Source organism: Meriones unguiculatus, chromosome 17, assembly GCF_030254825.1.
Source record: "Meriones unguiculatus strain TT.TT164.6M chromosome 17, Bangor_MerUng_6.1, whole genome shotgun sequence".
NCBI lineage: Eukaryota > Metazoa > Chordata > Mammalia > Rodentia > Muridae > Meriones > Meriones unguiculatus.
The window spans coordinates 34727778-34745873 of NC_083364.1; the positions used below are offsets into that span (position 1 = coordinate 34727778).

Below are 18096 nucleotides of genomic sequence, written 5' to 3' on the forward strand. Positions count from 1 at the left end.
ACCCAGGAAGAGGGAAGACTGGAGTGACAAGCCGCCGTGGCTTCCTGTCTTCGAGTCAAGGAGAATTTTCCGAAATGCTTAGAGGGAAAGAGATGGCTCCGAGTTTGCCACAAAGCCGCCTGCCTGTGACCACGAGCAAGCCCTGTCATTTTCCCTAAGCCTGTGTTCACACGTAGCCTGGGGAGATTATCAGCCTTGCTGCCACTGTCTGTTGCCTCAACAAAAGAGGATTAACCGTCTCCCAACAGCACGCATGTCCTGCAAGCACAGGCGTTCTAGGCACCTAGTGAGGGACTCCATCTTCAGGGGAGTTCTGTCCATCCATGTTGGGCAGCTCTCAACCACTAGTAACTATAGTGGATGGACCAGTACCTACGTGTACACACACATAAATCTCTCAATTGCAACTGCCCACATAGATCCAGCTCCACCTGCTGTGGGTGCTGGGAATCAAACTCAGAACTTCAAAAAGAGCACCATGTATTCTTAACCACTGAGCCGCCTCTCAGCCCCGCCCCCGCCATGAGGAATGAGAATAGGGGCGTTGACACAGGTGACTGGGTGAGTGTGTGGGTGGAGGCCACAGGGGACCCCCTCCGGGGAAGCAGCGTGGGGAGGGCTGGCGGCATGGAGACCTCCACATGACTGTGGGGTGATGTCCAAGGCAGTGTCGCCATCTCCGCATTAAAGGACGCCTTCTGGAAAGCTTGCCACACAACACAGCACGGGTGACCCTTCGGGTGACCCTTTGAAGGTATTCTGTGGTGAAGAAGCCAGCCACACAGAGGTGCAGGGCAGGACGCCGCTGTCGTGGGGGTTTCTAAGGTGGAGAGGATCCTAGAAACAGGAAGTACAGTTAGAGTGCTGGTTACCGGCAGTTCTGAGGAGGAAAGAAGGTACTGTTCAACGGGCAGAGAGTGTCCATTTTGCTTGTTGGAAAAGCTATAGTGCACTGTTGGACAACAGGCAATGCTTACGTTTGCTGAGCTGTGTGTTTAGAAACGGCTAAGATGATGGATTTCGTGCTGTATTTTGTTTCGTGTTTTGTTTTTTTTTGTTTTTGAGACAGGGACTTTTTAAAAACTTAATTTAATTAAAAAGAAAAAGATTCCTTCTGAATTGAAGCCCTCCTCCCTTCCCCAAGGGAGAAAGGAGGCTCCGGGCTCTGGAGACCAGGCAAGCGGACAAACCTCACAGGCCTGGGGAGCTTCCAGAGTCACACGTTACGGAGGCATTGAACAGTCCACTGGGAGAAGAGAGGTGGGGGACCGGACCAGCTCAGCTGCCTGGAGGAGCTTCTCCTGTCTGTCTGCAAGTCATGCAGAACCCTAGGGTTGTAGCGGTTGCGAAGTTCTGTAGAGATGCAGCTGACTTTGAGTTGTATGTGCCCCTGGGAAGTAAGTCTCACCCATACTCCTATAAACAACCAAGAAACTCACCGGCTTACCAGGCCGGACTCTGGTTGGATTGTTTCTTTGGTCTGCCATTGTCTTCCTACTTGGGGTGAATAGCCAATTTGTCCCTCCTCTCCCCAGGAAAAGTCTCATACAACAGGCAGTGGTGAGTGAGGGAAAAGGAAGTGTAAGACAGTTATTTCAGTGAAGGCCACAGACAGCAAACAAGAGTGCCACACTGAGGACAGAGTGCACCGGAAACACTTTGGAATAACTGTCTGTTAAGGCATGGGAGTAAGATGTGGTGGCATAAAGGAATAAAGCGGAGGAGCCCTACGATTCCTGAGGAGTGGGACCTGGGAGGGGGTGTGAGTTGCAGTGTTGGTCACTGGCTTCCCACCACCATGGCCTCACACGGGCTGCTGCCCTACCGGCAGCCAGACATGTGGGACCCAGGAAGCGCTGGAGCAAGCAAGCCCTACTCTTCAGGAGGAAGGCTGAGAGGAGCAGCCGGAGGGATGCAAAGCACACTCCCTCCCTGGGCTGGCTCTGAGGGTGTAGGGCCTCTATCGAGATGGCTGTGGTGGCGCGTTTTCCTCAGGGTTCAAAATGCTCTGGGACCCGATGCCGCCCCATTACTGCTGCCTCTTTCTGTGTGCTGCCCCCTGTGTCCTCAAGACAGGTCCTTCTGGGCTCCTAAGCTGGAACTGAAACCTCTGTGCTTCCCCACCTGTGATCCATGGAACGAACACACGTCTGTAAAGAGGTTGTGCCTCATAGGCCCTTTGGTAGCTGGGCACAAAAGTCTAAAGTTAAGACAGGATCTTAGCTGACACAGCTATGGGGAGCGTGTACACAGGGGCCCTTGGAGGATGGCTAATTCTTTCACGATTGCAAACAGTCCTCCATAGTTTGCCCACGCACAACAGGGATGGAGGAGTACGTCACCCATCGATGTGAGTTTTGTTTGTCTGTGTGGTGAACAGCGAGTGGGTGAGGAGGTCTGCAATGCATGTGTGAACCTGAAGACATTTTCAACACCACTGCTCCACACGTGGCTGGGGGGATGTTCCTCACAACAGCCTTGGTTGTTTTTCACAGGAAGACACTAAGGCCAGGGTAGAGAGTTATCTGAATATTGCCCAACAAGTTACCTGTGAGTTGAGGCAACCCTTGACCTCTTAGGCGTCTGCAGAGTGATGTGACTAACTCAAAGGTTGACCATCTGCAAGCATCTGGCTACCTGCAGCACGTGTAACCAACAGGAACTGCCAGACAGGGGCTGGAGAGATGGCTCAGAGGTTAAGAGCATTGGCAGTTCTCCCAAAGGTCCCGAGTTCAATTCCCAGCAACCACATGGTGGCCCACAACCATCTATAGTGAGATCTGGTGCCCTCTTGTGATGCTGCAGGCATACACGCAGGCTATATAAATAACAAACAAATAACAACCATCTATAGTGAGATCTGGTGCCCTCTTGTGATGCTGCAGGCATACACGCAGGCTATATAAATAACAAACAAATAAATCTTAAAAAAAAAAAAAAAAAAAACCTCCCAGACTTCCGGTGTACCTGTGTTACTTCATACTTTTATCAAATCCCAACACATCTCTCCTGTAAACTTCTGCTGCAAACCTCTGGCCCTGGGGTTTAGAAACGGGGAAGGGGTTGCTTTGTTTATCCAAGGTGGCCCAGGTAATGAGAATGACTGGAGTCTCCAGAAGACAGGCCTCTAATCCACTGTACCACTCCACCCACTTCTGAATCCCAAGTTAGCCTTCCCAAGTAGCCAGTCATTGTTACGATGAGAGGAGGCTGGAACAGGTACCTGCCTAGGCCCTGTGCGCTCCGGGCTAGGCACGGCTAAACTGACTACTCCTCTGTGGCTTGATGATGCGCAACCGTGTGGGGTGCTGGACTCTGTTTGGCTTGACACACTTACAAGAGTGAGTCTCATCAACAAGCCTGCAAGCTTTCCAAATGCTATCAGCACACTCGGAGTGGACTTTGTGTGGGCACAAAGGCTGCATTGTACAGGAAATGGAAGCCGGGCTAGTGCTGCTATTCTTAGACCACACTTCTTTAGAGAGAGGCAGCCACGGGAGAGGTGAGGGCCAGAGAGTTCCCCTACGGGAGACATCGATCATGGCCGCCCATGGGCTGTAGAGCCATCAGGATGATACTTGCTGGTAGTTGCAGAGGAGAATGGTTGAAAATGTACGCTGGACTGGTGAGGTGCCTCAGCGGATGAAAGCACTTGCTGTCGGGCACGACAGCCCGAGTTGCATCCTGGGAAACATGGTAGAAAGCAAGAACTGACTTCCCCAAGCCCTCTGACCTCCATATGCTCAATGCAATGTGGGATGTGTGTGACTGAATACACACACACACACACACACACACACACACCGAATAAATGAATGTAATTAAAAAGTTTAAGTAAATTATTATGTAGTTTATAAAATTAATAGTAAAAATATGGAAATTAACATAAGTGAAGTTTTTAAATTCGGAAACGCTATCTGGACTTTCGTTCTAATTACATGTACACTAGGCACTAGGTACATTATATGCATTAGGCAGCGAAGGTTCTATGCAGTAAACGAAGCACAGCATTTTAATTGTATATGCACAACACAGGTCACTGCAGGACCGCAATCAGAAGTCAAGTCTCCAGCATCTGGTAAAAGCCACTCGTGGCGAGGAAGGAACCCATGGTAGCTTTCCCTTTGCCCGCCTGGCTGGGTTTCCTATTGTCTACGATTCTACCATTCACCAGAGGCATGAAGTCAAGGCCACTGGCGACAGAGGAGGGGGAGCGCCTGCAGGCTGTTCTCAAAAGTAAATGCAGACCGGTAAGATGGTGCAATGGGTATGTAAAGGTGGCAGGAGGAAACTGACTCCACAAAGCTGTCCCTTGTTTTATCCCCCCTCACGCACACACGCACAATAAGTATGAGAGTCTGTTGTGCTCTGAGTACCTGGCTTACTGTTTTTCTTGCAAAACTAGACACCTGTAGCTTGGAAACACTTTAATTGCTGATGAAAAATTCTGCCGTTATTGCGAATTTAAAAAACTGCCTGGCTTTCAATCCACTTTCCCCACCCCCGATTGAGACAACTGTTTTGTTAATGTGTTTGAAGCATGGTCTTTGAGGAGTTGAACTAATAAAACACTGAAGAGGCTTGTTCTTGAATCTCCCTCTTCTCACACATATATACACTTCATGTGTGTACCTACTTATACAGAAATACATATTGATGCACACATATATGTAATTTTAAAAAGGACATACATACAATCTTATATTTCATATTCTTTACTCACTAGTCTATGTATTTCCTGGTACATTAAGTATTCCTTACAATGATTTTTAATATATTCCATTATATGGTCGCAGGATGCATTATTTATCTACTTCCCTAGTCAACATTTTAAGCTGTTCAACATTTTGTACAATAAAAAGCTGCAGTAAACAACACAGTAGAGGTCTCTGTCCACATCTCCATTTTCATACACCAGCTTTACAACTGGGATGAACTTGCCGAGGTTTTCACGAATATTATCTAGAGCACGAGATAAATCCTTAAGATGATGTCTGGCTCACAGCGGGCATCTTATAACCAGAAGCTATAAATAGGAAATCAAGTAGCTAGGCGCACAAATGAATTGGGCCCCATACAGGGCCGGTGTGTGCCACCTCATCGGGCATAAATGCAGCTGGGAGGTCCAGGCTATGGGGCCGGAGCTGTCTGGGCTTGTCCCAGCAGCAGATGGACCTAGCTATCGCTGGAATGAAATGGCTCTTGGAACCAAACAGGCCAGTATCACCTCACGGCCACCCCCAGGCAGGCCTTTCTGCTGGTCCTTCATGCCCTCTGGTTGGAATTGATTCTATTCTTCATTCAGAGCCCTGTGCCCCTGAAAACTGCGATCGGAGAACAAACAACAGGAATCAAGTGTTCTCAAAGATTATTTATTAGCTATTCTCGCTCATGGTGAAAGAAAAATTAAAAGTCAATGAAACTGAAAGAAAATATAACCAGAAGCTCACATTTCTTGCCTGAGGGCATGGGCTGGACTGTATGGGCATGGCCTTTGGGGGCTTCATGTGGGCAGCTGACATGTGTGACAGGGCCCACCACAAATATAGAAATGGGCTCGCTTCTACGGAGGGGCAGGGCCTGGCTGGTACAATAGGAAATTACGTATTTTCCCCCCTCTCCAGGGACTACAGTGAGACCAGTGGGTTACCCCTTTCCAAGCCCACCCTGTTGTATTTGTGAGCCGTTAGGCTGCTCCTTGGAATGAACCTTCTGAGTCCAGATAATTCTAGTGCATGTTTCATCATGGCCAGTCTCCGTTCTTTGATGGTAAACTTGATTCCTTAGTAAAGTCAGGTCACCTGGAACAGGTGAATGGGCAAGGGAAAATGGGGTTCTGGGATATAATGGGGGAAATGACAGCTGCGAATGCTATAATAAGGGGATTATTACATATGCTCAGGCCTTATCTAAAGAGTTGCTTCTTTTGAAGCCTGCACCAAGCAACGTGAACATCCAGAGTTGGTGCAAAGCCTCCTGGGAAAGGATGTGGGGCTGTGGCATTCCTTTGGAGGCTTAAGCTCTGAGCTACTTGTTAAAACCTTGACTTACTCATTCAGTGCTCCTGGGAACTGCAGCAGCACGGCTTGTTCTTTCTCACAAAGCACAAGCCTATCGCTCTAGGTGCTGATTTGGTCCAGCCAACGCCAGTTCTTTAAAAGGGTTTTGATTCCATGTGGACAAGGGTGCAATTTTCCTTCCTTCTGTATCTTCAACCACCTCCCGGAAACCGTCTGTGTCTGTCCTTCATGATGCCCTGAAGGAGCAGCCTGAGCACCAGCAGTGCTCAGCTAAGCTTCTTTGGATAGCCACTGGACGGGGGCCGGCCAGCTGGGAGCCTGCAGCACCTTGATCCCAAAGGGCATCCTTGGAGAGTCACTCTTTCTTCCGCAGGCCTGGGGGCCCCACGGGCACAGCGGGTGAACTGGCGCCTAGTCCTCCGGGATAGGGGTGTTGCAGTTTCCATGGTAGATCTTGATGTGGCCCTCACAGTGAAAGTATGCTTGGAAGACATCGTTGTAGCCATGGTCCCTCCACCAGGTGCACAGCTGCCGGTTCCAAGTGCAGTCCAGCACGTGGAAAAGCTCGGGGTGCTCCATGCCAATCATGGTGAAGAAGTCCTGGTCCCCGAGGTGGCCCCGGAAGTGGTACTTTTCTGCAAGCTGCTGCACCCGTGCAGGCTCCAGCAGACGGCCGTAGAGTGGAGACTGGCGCATGGCCTCCAGGTTCAGCAGCATTACTCCACTGTTGAAGCCAGGAAGCCCTTCAGGCGGAGGGTCCCCAACTCTGGTCTTGGGGTTCTCATGGCGGAACTGCCAGAATGTGTGCCTGTGAAGGGAAAGAAAACAGCATTATCCCACTCCGGGATGAATGAGCTTGCCAGCCCTGCCTCCTGGGCCTTTATAATGACCACGCTTCCCTCTGTTCTGCAGGGACAAAACCAGAGGCATTCTGAGGCTCAGAATCTGCATCCCATTGTCAGTGAGTAGTGCAGCAAAAGCCTGAATCCAGGACCCCTGCTCTAAATCTCAGGTTCTTCTCATCCCCTGCCAACTCAGGATGACTATGTTGATAGGATTATCATTGTCACTGCCATTGGGTTAGGGTCTGTAGAGATGGCAGGTACTGGGTGACATGCTGATGGGGCTTACTCCTCCCCCAAGTCTTGCAGTCTGTGAGATGACCCATCGCCACACAGCTGGTAAACAGCAGAAGCAGATGCTAAACCTCGGCCTTTGGCTCAAAGTTCATCTTGTTCAGACTGCAGCAATGTGGTAGAACTCCCCACCTGTCCTTATGCTCTTGAAGAGGAAGGGACATGACACAAGGGGGTTCAAACACAAGGGGGTTCAATGATGGTTGGTGACATCATAGGCTGCCAAACTCAGACCAAACCAAACACACTCTCCACTTTAGACTCTAAGCCTAGCATTTCTGAAAGGCTGGGGTCCAGAGATAGCTCCGGGGATAGGCCCACAAGTCAGGGTAAAAAGGAGCTGTAGGAGCCTTGTGGGCCTATGGTCTTTCTCTAGCAGACTCAGAAAAATCAACCTAGGATCATGAGGTATGACGGCTGGAGGGACCGTTCTTGGCCTTTTATCCAAACACTTCCATTTGGAGGTGGGAAGAAACATCTGGAAATCTTCCCGTGATTGACATGCTTAGAGCACAGGTCACTCTGCTTTCTAGCCTTTGAAGCAGCGAGCTCTTGGATGCCACAGTGACTGGGAACATGGGGTCACCAAACCTATTCTCAAAGAAAAGGCCCAGCAGCAGCACCTGGGACAGGCAGGATTAGCCTGGGTCTTCAGGGTGGGGAATGCATCTCGGCCACACCAGCCCAGAAGTGTCCTGTCCTGTGACCATCACACTGCTCACAGGCTGGGACATGGGTGAAGTGTAAGTTGTGGTCAGAAGCAAACCAGGGCCCCAGCATGCAAGACCTGCAGCAGGCCCATGCTCTGGCTCTAACACATGACCCCAGGAAGGGGACAGACAAGCTGCCTTTGTGGTCTCACATGTCAGAAAGGCAGCCGACAGTTTGATCTCGGTGAGGGAAAAGCATGCCCTTGGGACACCAACCAATGGAGCACACACAGGCTCATTGTTAGAGTCTGGTCAGGAATCAGGAATGGGTTGTGAGATGAGGAATGGGATCTGGCTCTGATCTGGCGCCTGGCTGCTGATAACAACCTTGGCAAAGATAAGCTTTGAGAGCAAGCTGAGATGCTGTGGTCCTCCTGGCCACAGAGCTGGCCACGATGGCATCACCAGCACATCAACCCTTCATCATTTTACCTTACTACCAAGTGGTTAATTTCAGGGTCAGGTTACAAGCTGGCTACAATTCTACTAGACAGACCTAGGCTAGCACACTGTTACCAGGTATAAGAGGGACCCTGTGGGAAATGGATGCTGAGCCATCCAGGTACTCAGTTCCTCTTCCAATGGTAGGGACAAGAGTATTGAGCAGGAAGGACGAAAAGGCCAGGAGGGAGGGAAGAGACAGCTGTAGAGGCCAGCTCATCTCTGTCCCACCCTGTTCACTGCTTCCTTCCCTTGCAGAGGACCCAAAACATATTGGGGCTGGCAGGAGGGAAAGGGTTGTCTAACACTTCTAACTCCACATAAGCTGCCCCAATGACAGGGCCTTGGGAAGGATGAAGTGACTAAGAAAGGACTATGAAAAAGGTATGAGTGGGTCTGTGCAGCCTGTGGTGTTGGGTGGCAGCAGGAAACAGGACAAGGTAAGGATACTGAGTCACAGCGCTGAGCACTACAGCCACATGGACAAGCCTCCGATGGGCTGAAAGGGTTTTACCCTTCAGCAGGGTCACAGCTGGGGGCCGAGCGGATATCTTTGTCCAGACCTTTCCTCTCCATATCAAGGGTGGCCAAGAGGTGGCCTGGCCCTACCTTGCTAGGCTTTGGAAAGGAAGAGAAAACAACTCCATGTGAAAACTATAATTCAGGTGGCTCCCTGCGAACAGTCCCAGCCCTGTATCAGGCAGCAGCAGCGGCATTCTTTAAGAGCAAACCAGAAAGAGCCAGGTTGGGGGATCAGCACATTTTGACATATCATGGGCAAAAAGGGACAGGAAATTGAAAATACAAGTTTCCCAGTGTGTCTGCTGAAGCAGAAACAGCCTGAAAAGGAACTGATGCCTCCCTGAGCACAAAAATGACCTCCTGTGTACCCTTTCAAAGCGTTCCCACTATCCCAAATGAATCTAGTGCTCCAAGGATGCTTTGGATTGGCTGGTGTTTCCGGCCTCCAGGGCAGCTGCACAGGCACGAGAGAGAACCACACAGGATGTGACAAGGGGAGCGAGTAACAGGAGCTGGTGGGGCCGGCACTACTCACCTGCCACAAAGGTGGGGTTGGGGGACTGCACAGCCCTCTCACATTCTCCCCAGACACTGAGGTCCTCTCACATTTGCCCTGGGACACCGAGGTCTTTGGTCAGTGAGGGAGGGCTTCTGATCTTTGCGGTCCCTTTATCTCTGACTGCCTCAGATTTCGCAGGCTAATGTTCCAAGGAATGGCACCCGAATTCCAAACTCATTTCTGAACTTGGCTGACACACCCAAGACCAAGAGCCCTGGGGACCAGGACATCGGGACATGTAGCTGTGGCTCCTCCAGAGTGCACGCACCCCATAGACACACAGATCCCAGCTTTCCTGGATGTGTGTCTGTCCTTTCTTCATTCCCTAGTCAGGGTTTGGGGACCCAAGCCTCATAGGATTTGGTAAGAAGCAACATGTGTCAGCCAGCAGGGGGCCATCCAAAGCCCCCATTCTTACTGAGATACACTGGGGTACCAGAGGTCACCCAAAGGCAGCAGCTAGTCATCGCTTAAAAGCAGCCACAGAGCCAATGGAAGTGAACAGAGCACCCCGCTCCGAGGTCGAAGGCGACTATGTGGGCCACTGAGCTCTGGGTCATGGCCTGCTGGGCAATGACCTGAAACTAGAGGCAGACATAGGATAACACTCTCTCATGGGCCTTCTGATAGGCTCTGGGAGGAGAGGGGGTAAACGGATGTGTCCCCAGGAGGAATGGCTTGTCTGTCACTGTAGGTGCTCAGCCACAGGAGGGCTGACTCTGCAAATGTTCTTCCCTGCCTGGCCAGCTTGCTCAGGGTGTGGTACCTCAGCAACCAGCTCTTGTCACCCAGCTGGCCATCTGGAGGTTTCTGTTTCGACATGACTTCCTGTGCCAGACTCTGGCACATTAACAGTGACCTGCACTGCTGTCTGGTTCCCACAGCTGCATAGGCTATGACCCGTCGATCTCCGTGGGCTAGAGACAAGTGCCAGAATCTCGGGGGGTGGGTAGCCTTGACAGCAAGGGTTGGTATACCACGCGGCCGACCTCGAAACACCTACAGTCCTCTTCTCAGGGCCCTGAAGAACAGCAACGCCACTCTGGGGCCTCCCCTCCCAGCCAGGAAGTGTGGCGCCCCCAACAAGCTACAAGCTTCGTGTCATGCCACCTGGGGGCAAGCAGGTTCCTCAGCCTGTGCCCACCTACCTGGGCATAATGTCGGTCACAAGGCCTTTCTCCCACCCTTGCCACACTGGGGCTGTGAAAACAGTGGGCAGGGTTAGGAAACTGCCATCACTCCATCTCACAAACAACTGTTCGGTACAGAAGTGCTATTTGAATTGGGCTAGATTCTGGGAGAGCTGCATGGGGAGGACCTGGAAAAGGGCAAGGGCAAGCCAGGGGGTAGGGCCAACAGCAGCAGTGCAGGCTGGGAGAAGAAGAACAGAGATGCAGAGGAGGCCAGCAGATGGCTGGACATGTGGGTTAAAGAAGGTACCCTGGACTCCCGCTGAGTTCAGACAGTTAGTGGATGGAAGAAGTGGATTCAGGATGCCCTGTCTAGGAGAACCCCCCGCCACCTGTTCTGTACGCTGAAACCGGAGCTGCTGATACTAACTTGGGCCTTGGCCTCTTTCTCTGGTACAGGGATCTCAGAGGAACCACAGAGCCACCTAGCTGGACCTGCAAGGCCTCACTTGAGGGCTGGCCATCACTGTCACAGATCGGCTCAATTCTGGCAGAGTCCTGGGACTCAATTCAGCAACCAGGAAGATGCAGACGGGGCCTGTGAACCCCAAGCTTATCCCTTCCCTGAATTTAGGCCAAGGGACAGTATATTCATCAGGATGGAGAGTCAGTGTCACCTTTGGAATTGGCTCACTGCTCCCCACAGCCCTGCGGCATTGGAGGTCCCAGGAGAAAGGGCCAGGGACACACGATGGGGTGTTTTCCAGGACAGTGAGCAGAACGCAGGCGTGGGTGGTAGGAAAATGTAGGAGTATGTGTGGAATCTGACCTTGTGTCTCCAGTTAAATGCCACTAACCACAACCAGTGCCCTTCTGAAGGGAGTTCTGATCCAAAAGCCAGAGAGCACAGGGACTTGCCTCACTCAGATGCAAGGGCACAGGTAGCGTGGCCCAGAGAAATGTGGCCACATCCCCCTTCCATCTAAGCAGACCTTCTGTCCCCACTCACCGTGCTGCGTATCTGTGCATGGGTTTTGGTCAAGGTATCAGACAGTGGCAGCACACTGGCACAAATACTGAGGTCCTCTCAGGTCCAGCACAGAGCAAGTCCACTATGGGAGACAAAGAAGAACCTGACCCAGGCCCTGCTTTCAGGAGCCCATCACAGAATGGCCCTTTCCAGACACCCTGTGTGGAAGTGCACTCATCTGGGACCATTTAAAATGCAGGTTTCCAGGCTGGAGAGATGTTCAAAGGTTAAGAGCACTGGCTGTTCTTCCAGAGGTCCAGAGTTCAGTTCTCAGCAACCACACGATATATGTAATAAAGCTTAAAAAAATAAAACTAAAATGCAGTTTTCCATTCAAAAGCTGCATTCTAACAAGCTCCCAAGGAACGCTGCTGCCAGCCCAGGGTCTACTCAGAAGAAAAGGGCGTTGGTTTCTGTTTGGTTTGTTTCGGCTTGTTTGTTGTTGTTGTTGTTATTTTAAGATTCACTTATTTTTATGTGTGCGGATGCTTTACCTGCATATATGTCTATGTGCTATGTGTGTGGCGTGGCCATTGAGGTCAGAAAAAGGTGTCAGATCCCCTGGAACTTGGGCTACAAATGGTTGTGAGCCACCATGTAGGCACTAGGAATTGAACCTGGGTCCTCTGGAAGAGCAGCCAGTGCTCTCAATCACTGAGCCATCTCCCCAGCCACCTTGATCCTTTTGTAATTAAAACATTTATTATTGTGTGTGTGTGTGTGTGTGTGTGTGTGTGTGTTTGTTTGAGGGGAGGTGTACAGATTTTAAGAGGAGAGCTCTGTGCAGTTTTCTCCTTCCATCTTCATGTGGCTCCAGGACGGAAGTCAGGTGATCAAGTTTGTATGGTATGTACACTACCAGCTGGGCCAGCTTACTGGCCCTTTTTAAATTGTTTTTCTAGAGATGGAGACTACAAGAGTAGTATTAACATGGTTACTTTGTAATGACCATACATTAGGCTAATGACAACTTGAGATTTGTACAGATTCTATATTCACACTCACTGCACCCTCTTCCTCTGCTACAGCCCTGGGTGGGAGCTCTTGGGAAAGCTTTCCTGTATCCTGCATTCCTATATCCATGAGCAGCAGGGATATAGCAGCATGCTCATGGATACAGAGCAGAAGTGAGAAGAGCGGCTATCACCTCCTTCTATACAAGCGCACGAACGGGTCAGGAATGCAAGGCTGTAGGGGCAGCCGGTCTCAGCTGGGACTTCATTCAGATCCTGGTCCTCTGCTTATCACCCTGGAAAAGGCACTTTATTCTTCATGCCCTAGCCTACACACAAGGTTGTTGAGAGGACGTCATGAGGTAATGCAGGTACCGTGCTCACCATGTCTGATGAGATCAGAGGCAAGGCACAAGTCAAGTTCGCTGGGCAGTATGGGTGCCAAGCAAGCCCACACCCTTTTCACTGTTGTCTGCGCAGGCGTGGGCTCCTCGCCCATCAGCGGGTGACCTTGGCTAAATCACTGCCTGTCCTGGTGTCTCAGTTCCCAAACTGTTCAATGGACTCGTCAGGGGTTGGAGCCTTTCATGTTCTGAAAGCCTGGTGCCATGCCAAGACGGGGGTTTATAAGCCACGAAGCTTGTGGAGCTGGACGTCAATTGGACGTTGCGGACACTGAACCCAGGCAATCATCTCTTGGATGTGCCACCAGTATGCTGAATGTGCTGTGGGTTTCGGTAGGGGTTTGGTTACTTGCTTTTGTTTCAAACCTCATTACCATTAGCAGCAAAGCCCCTTTCCTGGCCAGGTCCTCATTCACGTCCCCAAGTCTGTACGGGCTTAATGGTGTGACACCTGAGCGGCAGCCCCATGTGCCCTTCCGCCACTGCACACGTTCCCAATCTCAGGGCCAGGCTTGGGAGATGGGGGTGGCTGGCAATGCTGGCCTGCATGGCCCTTCTTCCCAGATGGCCCAAGTCAAACTTAGCTATTCATTTTCCTGACCTTGGCCAACCTCATCTTCACCCATGTACTCAGGCTCCGAGACTCTCTCTGCCCACTTCCCTACTGCTGAGTTTCTAGGGAGACATTTCCCCTTTTAAACTGCAGCATGCCCCTCAGTGATGTTCTGCCTGACTCTATTCTTTAGGGTTTCCAGATGATTCTCGCAAGTCTCTGCTGTATCTGCTTTCCATGACATAGGAGAAGACGCTGATGACTCTCCCAGCCTCCTCCCGCCTGTGCTGTGGTCAGGTGTTTACACAGGTGTGTGGCAGTGACTGCCTCAAACTGCAGAGTGCCTGGGAGAGGAAGGGGTGTGGCCCCGGCTCACCAGGACAGACAACGGGGATGTGAGTGACTGTGAACTGTGATATTTTAAAACTCCAATCAAAGATGGCAGTAAAATTAGATACTAGCTCAAGCCACTGCCCAAGAAAGACAGTTCTTTAAAAACACCATCGGTCTCTTGGACATGACCCTCCCAACCTTTCTTTTGGAACTCTATGCCTGTGCACGGAAGGCCTAGCTGTCCCTTGCCTTCCTCCATATGGTAGTTCCGGCTGCAGAACTGCTGACCAAGGAGAAAGTGCCATAATTTTGCCACATCCATGTCAGCTGGGAGTGTGTCTGCCTCTAGCCCATACTGTGGAGAGGCCTATGACCATGATCCTGGGCCAGAGGAGAGTCTGAGCTGCTCTCCTCAGGAAGCACACAGCTCCTCATCCACCCCACAGAATTTCCAGAGCCATTTTGCTGGGGAGGGCATGCACTAGAGGGTCACAGTTCTCAACACTGGCTTCTTCTCTGAGGTCTCCACTGGAAGGAAAAGTATGAAGAAATCTGAGTTGTGGATACACCTTGGGAAAGAAGCAGAGAAGGAAAAAGCCAACATGCTCATCACAGACAGGACAGGCCCTACGGAGGCCCTAAGCCACCAGCGGGCCCTGACTGTCTGCACTGCTGAAATCCATATCCATGTCCTAAGTCAGCTTGGCACTTCTACAATCTCCTTCCTGGTCTCTTACTAACGTCTCAGAGATACCTGCCTCATGCACAGGACTCAGTATGGCTATGCCAGGCCTCCTGGCCTCTCTACTCAGATTGGGGACAGAAAGAAAGAAGGCAGACTCAGCCCCCATCTTATACACAGGTGGGCACCTCTGAGATCTTGGAAAATTTTTCCTGAACCAAGCCCTCAGTCCCATGTTCACAATCCTCTACAGAAGGAACAAGGTTTCACTAAGAGAGCTCCCTGCTGGCCGGGAGTCTCACTTTCCTGGGATCCCAGTATCTGGACTGGGGTTTAGGGTCCCAGCAGAGGCCAATTCTTCCTATCTTCAAGTCATCCTCAGTCTGTCACCTGCTGTACCCAGGAAGGAACTAATTATGCATGGTGGGGGTCCCCAGCAACCCGGGAGGCCATTCTGATTAGAAAGTGTTTCTTCCTCCCCAGTGCTCCTCGATGCTCCCCAAGGTCTCCTTCAAGTCCTCTGTCGTAGCACTGTGGGTTCATGAACCTCCCTGAGCCTCCCCTTCCCTCTCAGTTCCTCTTACATAAGAGCTACTCTAATTTCACTGTGCCTGTGAAATGTGTGTCTGGGGAATAGGCTAAAATGCCGATGAGATTAGCAGTGTTGACAAAGTGTGTCACGTGGCTACACTGTTGCATATCGGAAAGGAGCAGAGTGAGGACTTGGAACCAGCGAGAGTGTGTCCTTTCCCAGCTCCATGAGATGTAAACACTGTCCCTGAAGGGCTGGGAGGGCTGTAGTACCTGACCCGGGCACCTTTCAGGCGCAGTCTCTCTCTAGCTGCAGTTGCTCTCAGCAGAAGACTGAGGAAGATGGTGAAGTATCACAGGACTACTGGTACACAGCTGCTGATGGAGGAAGGCTTCCACCCTTCCTTTCTACCTTCCTTGGCCAGCACTAGGTGAAACACAGCCAGTCAGTCAGTGGTCCGGGGAGTGGCCAGAGTGGGGCCTGAGGCCTGGCCCTTGGATTCTGAGCACCCAGTGAGCTCTTGGAGATAGATAACTCTGATGTGTAAATCCTCACGTGTCCTTGTTACCAATGAGCTGACGCGTGCACCAGGATCACTGCCAGCTCTTGGGAAAAAGCAGAGAAAAAACCTGCAGAAGGCCGTGGCATCCAGAAATGGCAGCTTTCACAGCAGCGCAACAGACACAAGCCAGGTACTTTCAGAAGCCATTCACTTGACTTTGGCAGGACACCAACACTTGGACAAACCCTCCTCCCCTGCACCTTTCCTGGAATACAGGGACTCCATACAGCCTCAGAGAAGGCCTTGCTTGTTGGAGGGAGTGGGCAGGGCTGGGAGAATCCAGCTCAATGGGGGACATCTAGCAGTGGTCTTTCTAGGGGCTAAAACACAGGTAAGAGGAAGGATTATGGAGTGCCCCCAGCAAACACCCACCTGAGCCTCTCTACACTAAGCAGAACCTAAGTGATCCCTTCAATCTCAGCCAGAAGCTCAAGCCATTCTAACATAAGTTCAGAAAGTACCTGTAAGTCCAGGCCCACCTAGAGGAGACTGGCTCATGCAGAGCATGGCGAGCAGGGCATAATGGGACTAAAGGACGCACTGTGCTTGTCTCCATACTCTGAGTGGAGGGGAATGACATGTTCCCCAGAAACTGCATTCTGTGCCAGCACGTCCCAACACGTGCATAAGCACACCTGCCTACAATACATATGTGCACACATCACGACACAAACACGCGTAACACACACATACACACTTCCTCTGGAGTCCAACTTCCCCCTTAGTCTGAGTCAGCACTTCCGTTCACAGAGGAAGCCTCCTTCCAGTTTCCACTCATTTCTCACAGTTATTTACCATCTGTGCTGTTTCTTTTAGCTGAAATTAGGACAGGGAGACAAGTCTGGTAAGGCTTGGTTTCCATAGGGAATAATCTTTCTTCTGTGAGACTGATTGAAATTGTAGGGGCCCACACAACAGGAAAGGCCACTCACTGTCTGCACTCAGATGGAAATGGATGATATTCTGCTGGAGGTTAGAAAGACTCCAATCACAGAAGGACTTGTTTCCAAACTTCAAAAGAAGGCAGGGATGAAAAATGCTAAGGCTGGGCTGTCAACTCTGAGACCTTCCTCTCACGTAGCCCCTCCAGTTTTTACTTTGCCAAGGCCCTGAGGAGAGCTTCTGTCGCCAGTCTCCCACTGCCAGGGGCTCTTCATTTCTCTGTTGCTCTGAAAGAAAACAGGAAGTGAAGGTAGGCCCCCAATTTGGGTGGAGGCAGTCTGCTATGGGACCAAACTTTGACTCTGAGTTGGGGACAGCCACTGAATCCAGTCTAAGTGCCTTGCTGGTTGTTGCTTTACAAAAAGACATTTTAATTTGTGTATGGGTGCTTTCCCTGCCTGCATGCTATACCTTTCGTGCCTGGTGCAGGTGGCGGCCAGAAGAGGGCACCGGGAATTAAAAGCCTGTTCTCTGGAAGAGCAGCCAGTGCCCCAAGCCCCTCGTGCTGGCTTTTAGGTGATACATATGCATACAGGTGGCTGGCACTTACTTACATAATTATTACCTTCCAGCCTCTTCATGAACAGTTTATATGTTATTTCATTTAATTCTTATAAAACTTGGTGAAACAGGTTACAAATATGGCAATAGTTATGACCAAACCTGTACATAAATAAGCACTGTTCTGCATGTCCACATACTTGAGCTCAATCCGTGCTATTAGTAAACCCATTTTCTAGATGAGGAAACAAAGGCTTACCGGATATAAGGATATGAGTCAAAAACATCCAGCTAGTAATGGTGAGACCTTCCCTCTACGCTCCACTGCCTCTCAGGGCATGGACAGGGCCTGGCAATCACTGGCCAAGATAAACTACAGCCCTATACTTCTACTCTGAGGCAGCATGGCTACCTTTGATTGGCCAGGGGATTGTGTGTGTGTGTGGGGGGGGGATAGGAGAAGGCTCTTGTATACATCAATCATATAGGGAGATCAGAAACAGGAAGAAAGCCCTAAACCAGATATTCTAGACAGAGAATGGCCAGCTAAGGGGACTCACAATGGCCCTTGGATGGGAAGTTAGTGATGGGCAAGAGGAAGAACACAAGAGATCGCAAAGGCCCATTCCCAGGATGGGAGGTGGGGAGAGTGTGTGTGAGGGACACTCAGGGCAACAGAGTGACACAGAAGACAAATAAGTGTTTCCAGGGATAGGGAACATCTGAGCAAGGCAGGTTTCTAAGACAGGTGAGACTTGCCGGCAGCTGAGGAGGGAGAATAGAGGGTGGTTAGTACAGAAGTTTCTGTTCGTTCTGGAAACAGAGGATGGAGGCACATTTGAGCAGAATTAATGCTATGTACGTAAAGATGTTACAAATGGCAAAATTTGTTACATATATTTAAGCAATTAAAAAAATGTGGCAGAGGAAGTCAGGCGTGGTGGCACATTTGGGAGGCAGAGGCAGGCATATCTCTGTGAGTTTGAGGCCAGCCTGGTCTACTTGAGAGAGTTACAAGACAGCCAAGGCTACGTAGAGAGACACTATTTAAATAAAAAAAAAATCTGGTAGAGGAAAACAAGTCAT

General features: G+C 50.6%; 1 protein-coding gene across 2 annotated transcripts in view; it reads right to left on the reverse strand.

Moving 5' to 3' along the window:
- Xxylt1 (xyloside xylosyltransferase 1) overlaps positions 1 to 18096 on the reverse strand; it is a 172272-nt gene that overhangs the window by 39535 nt on the left and 114641 nt on the right. Inside the window, exon 4 of one of the 2 annotated variants that reach the window (XM_021651229.2) lies at positions 5357 to 6828. The exons of the other annotated variant lie outside the window; for it this stretch is intronic. Within the exon in view, the coding sequence (XP_021506904.2) occupies positions 6432 to 6828 (397 nt within the window). The 3' untranslated portion in view covers positions 5357 to 6431. Of the gene's footprint in view, positions 1 to 5356; positions 6829 to 18096 lie in introns of those variants that run through there. 2 annotated transcript variants of the gene reach the window in all.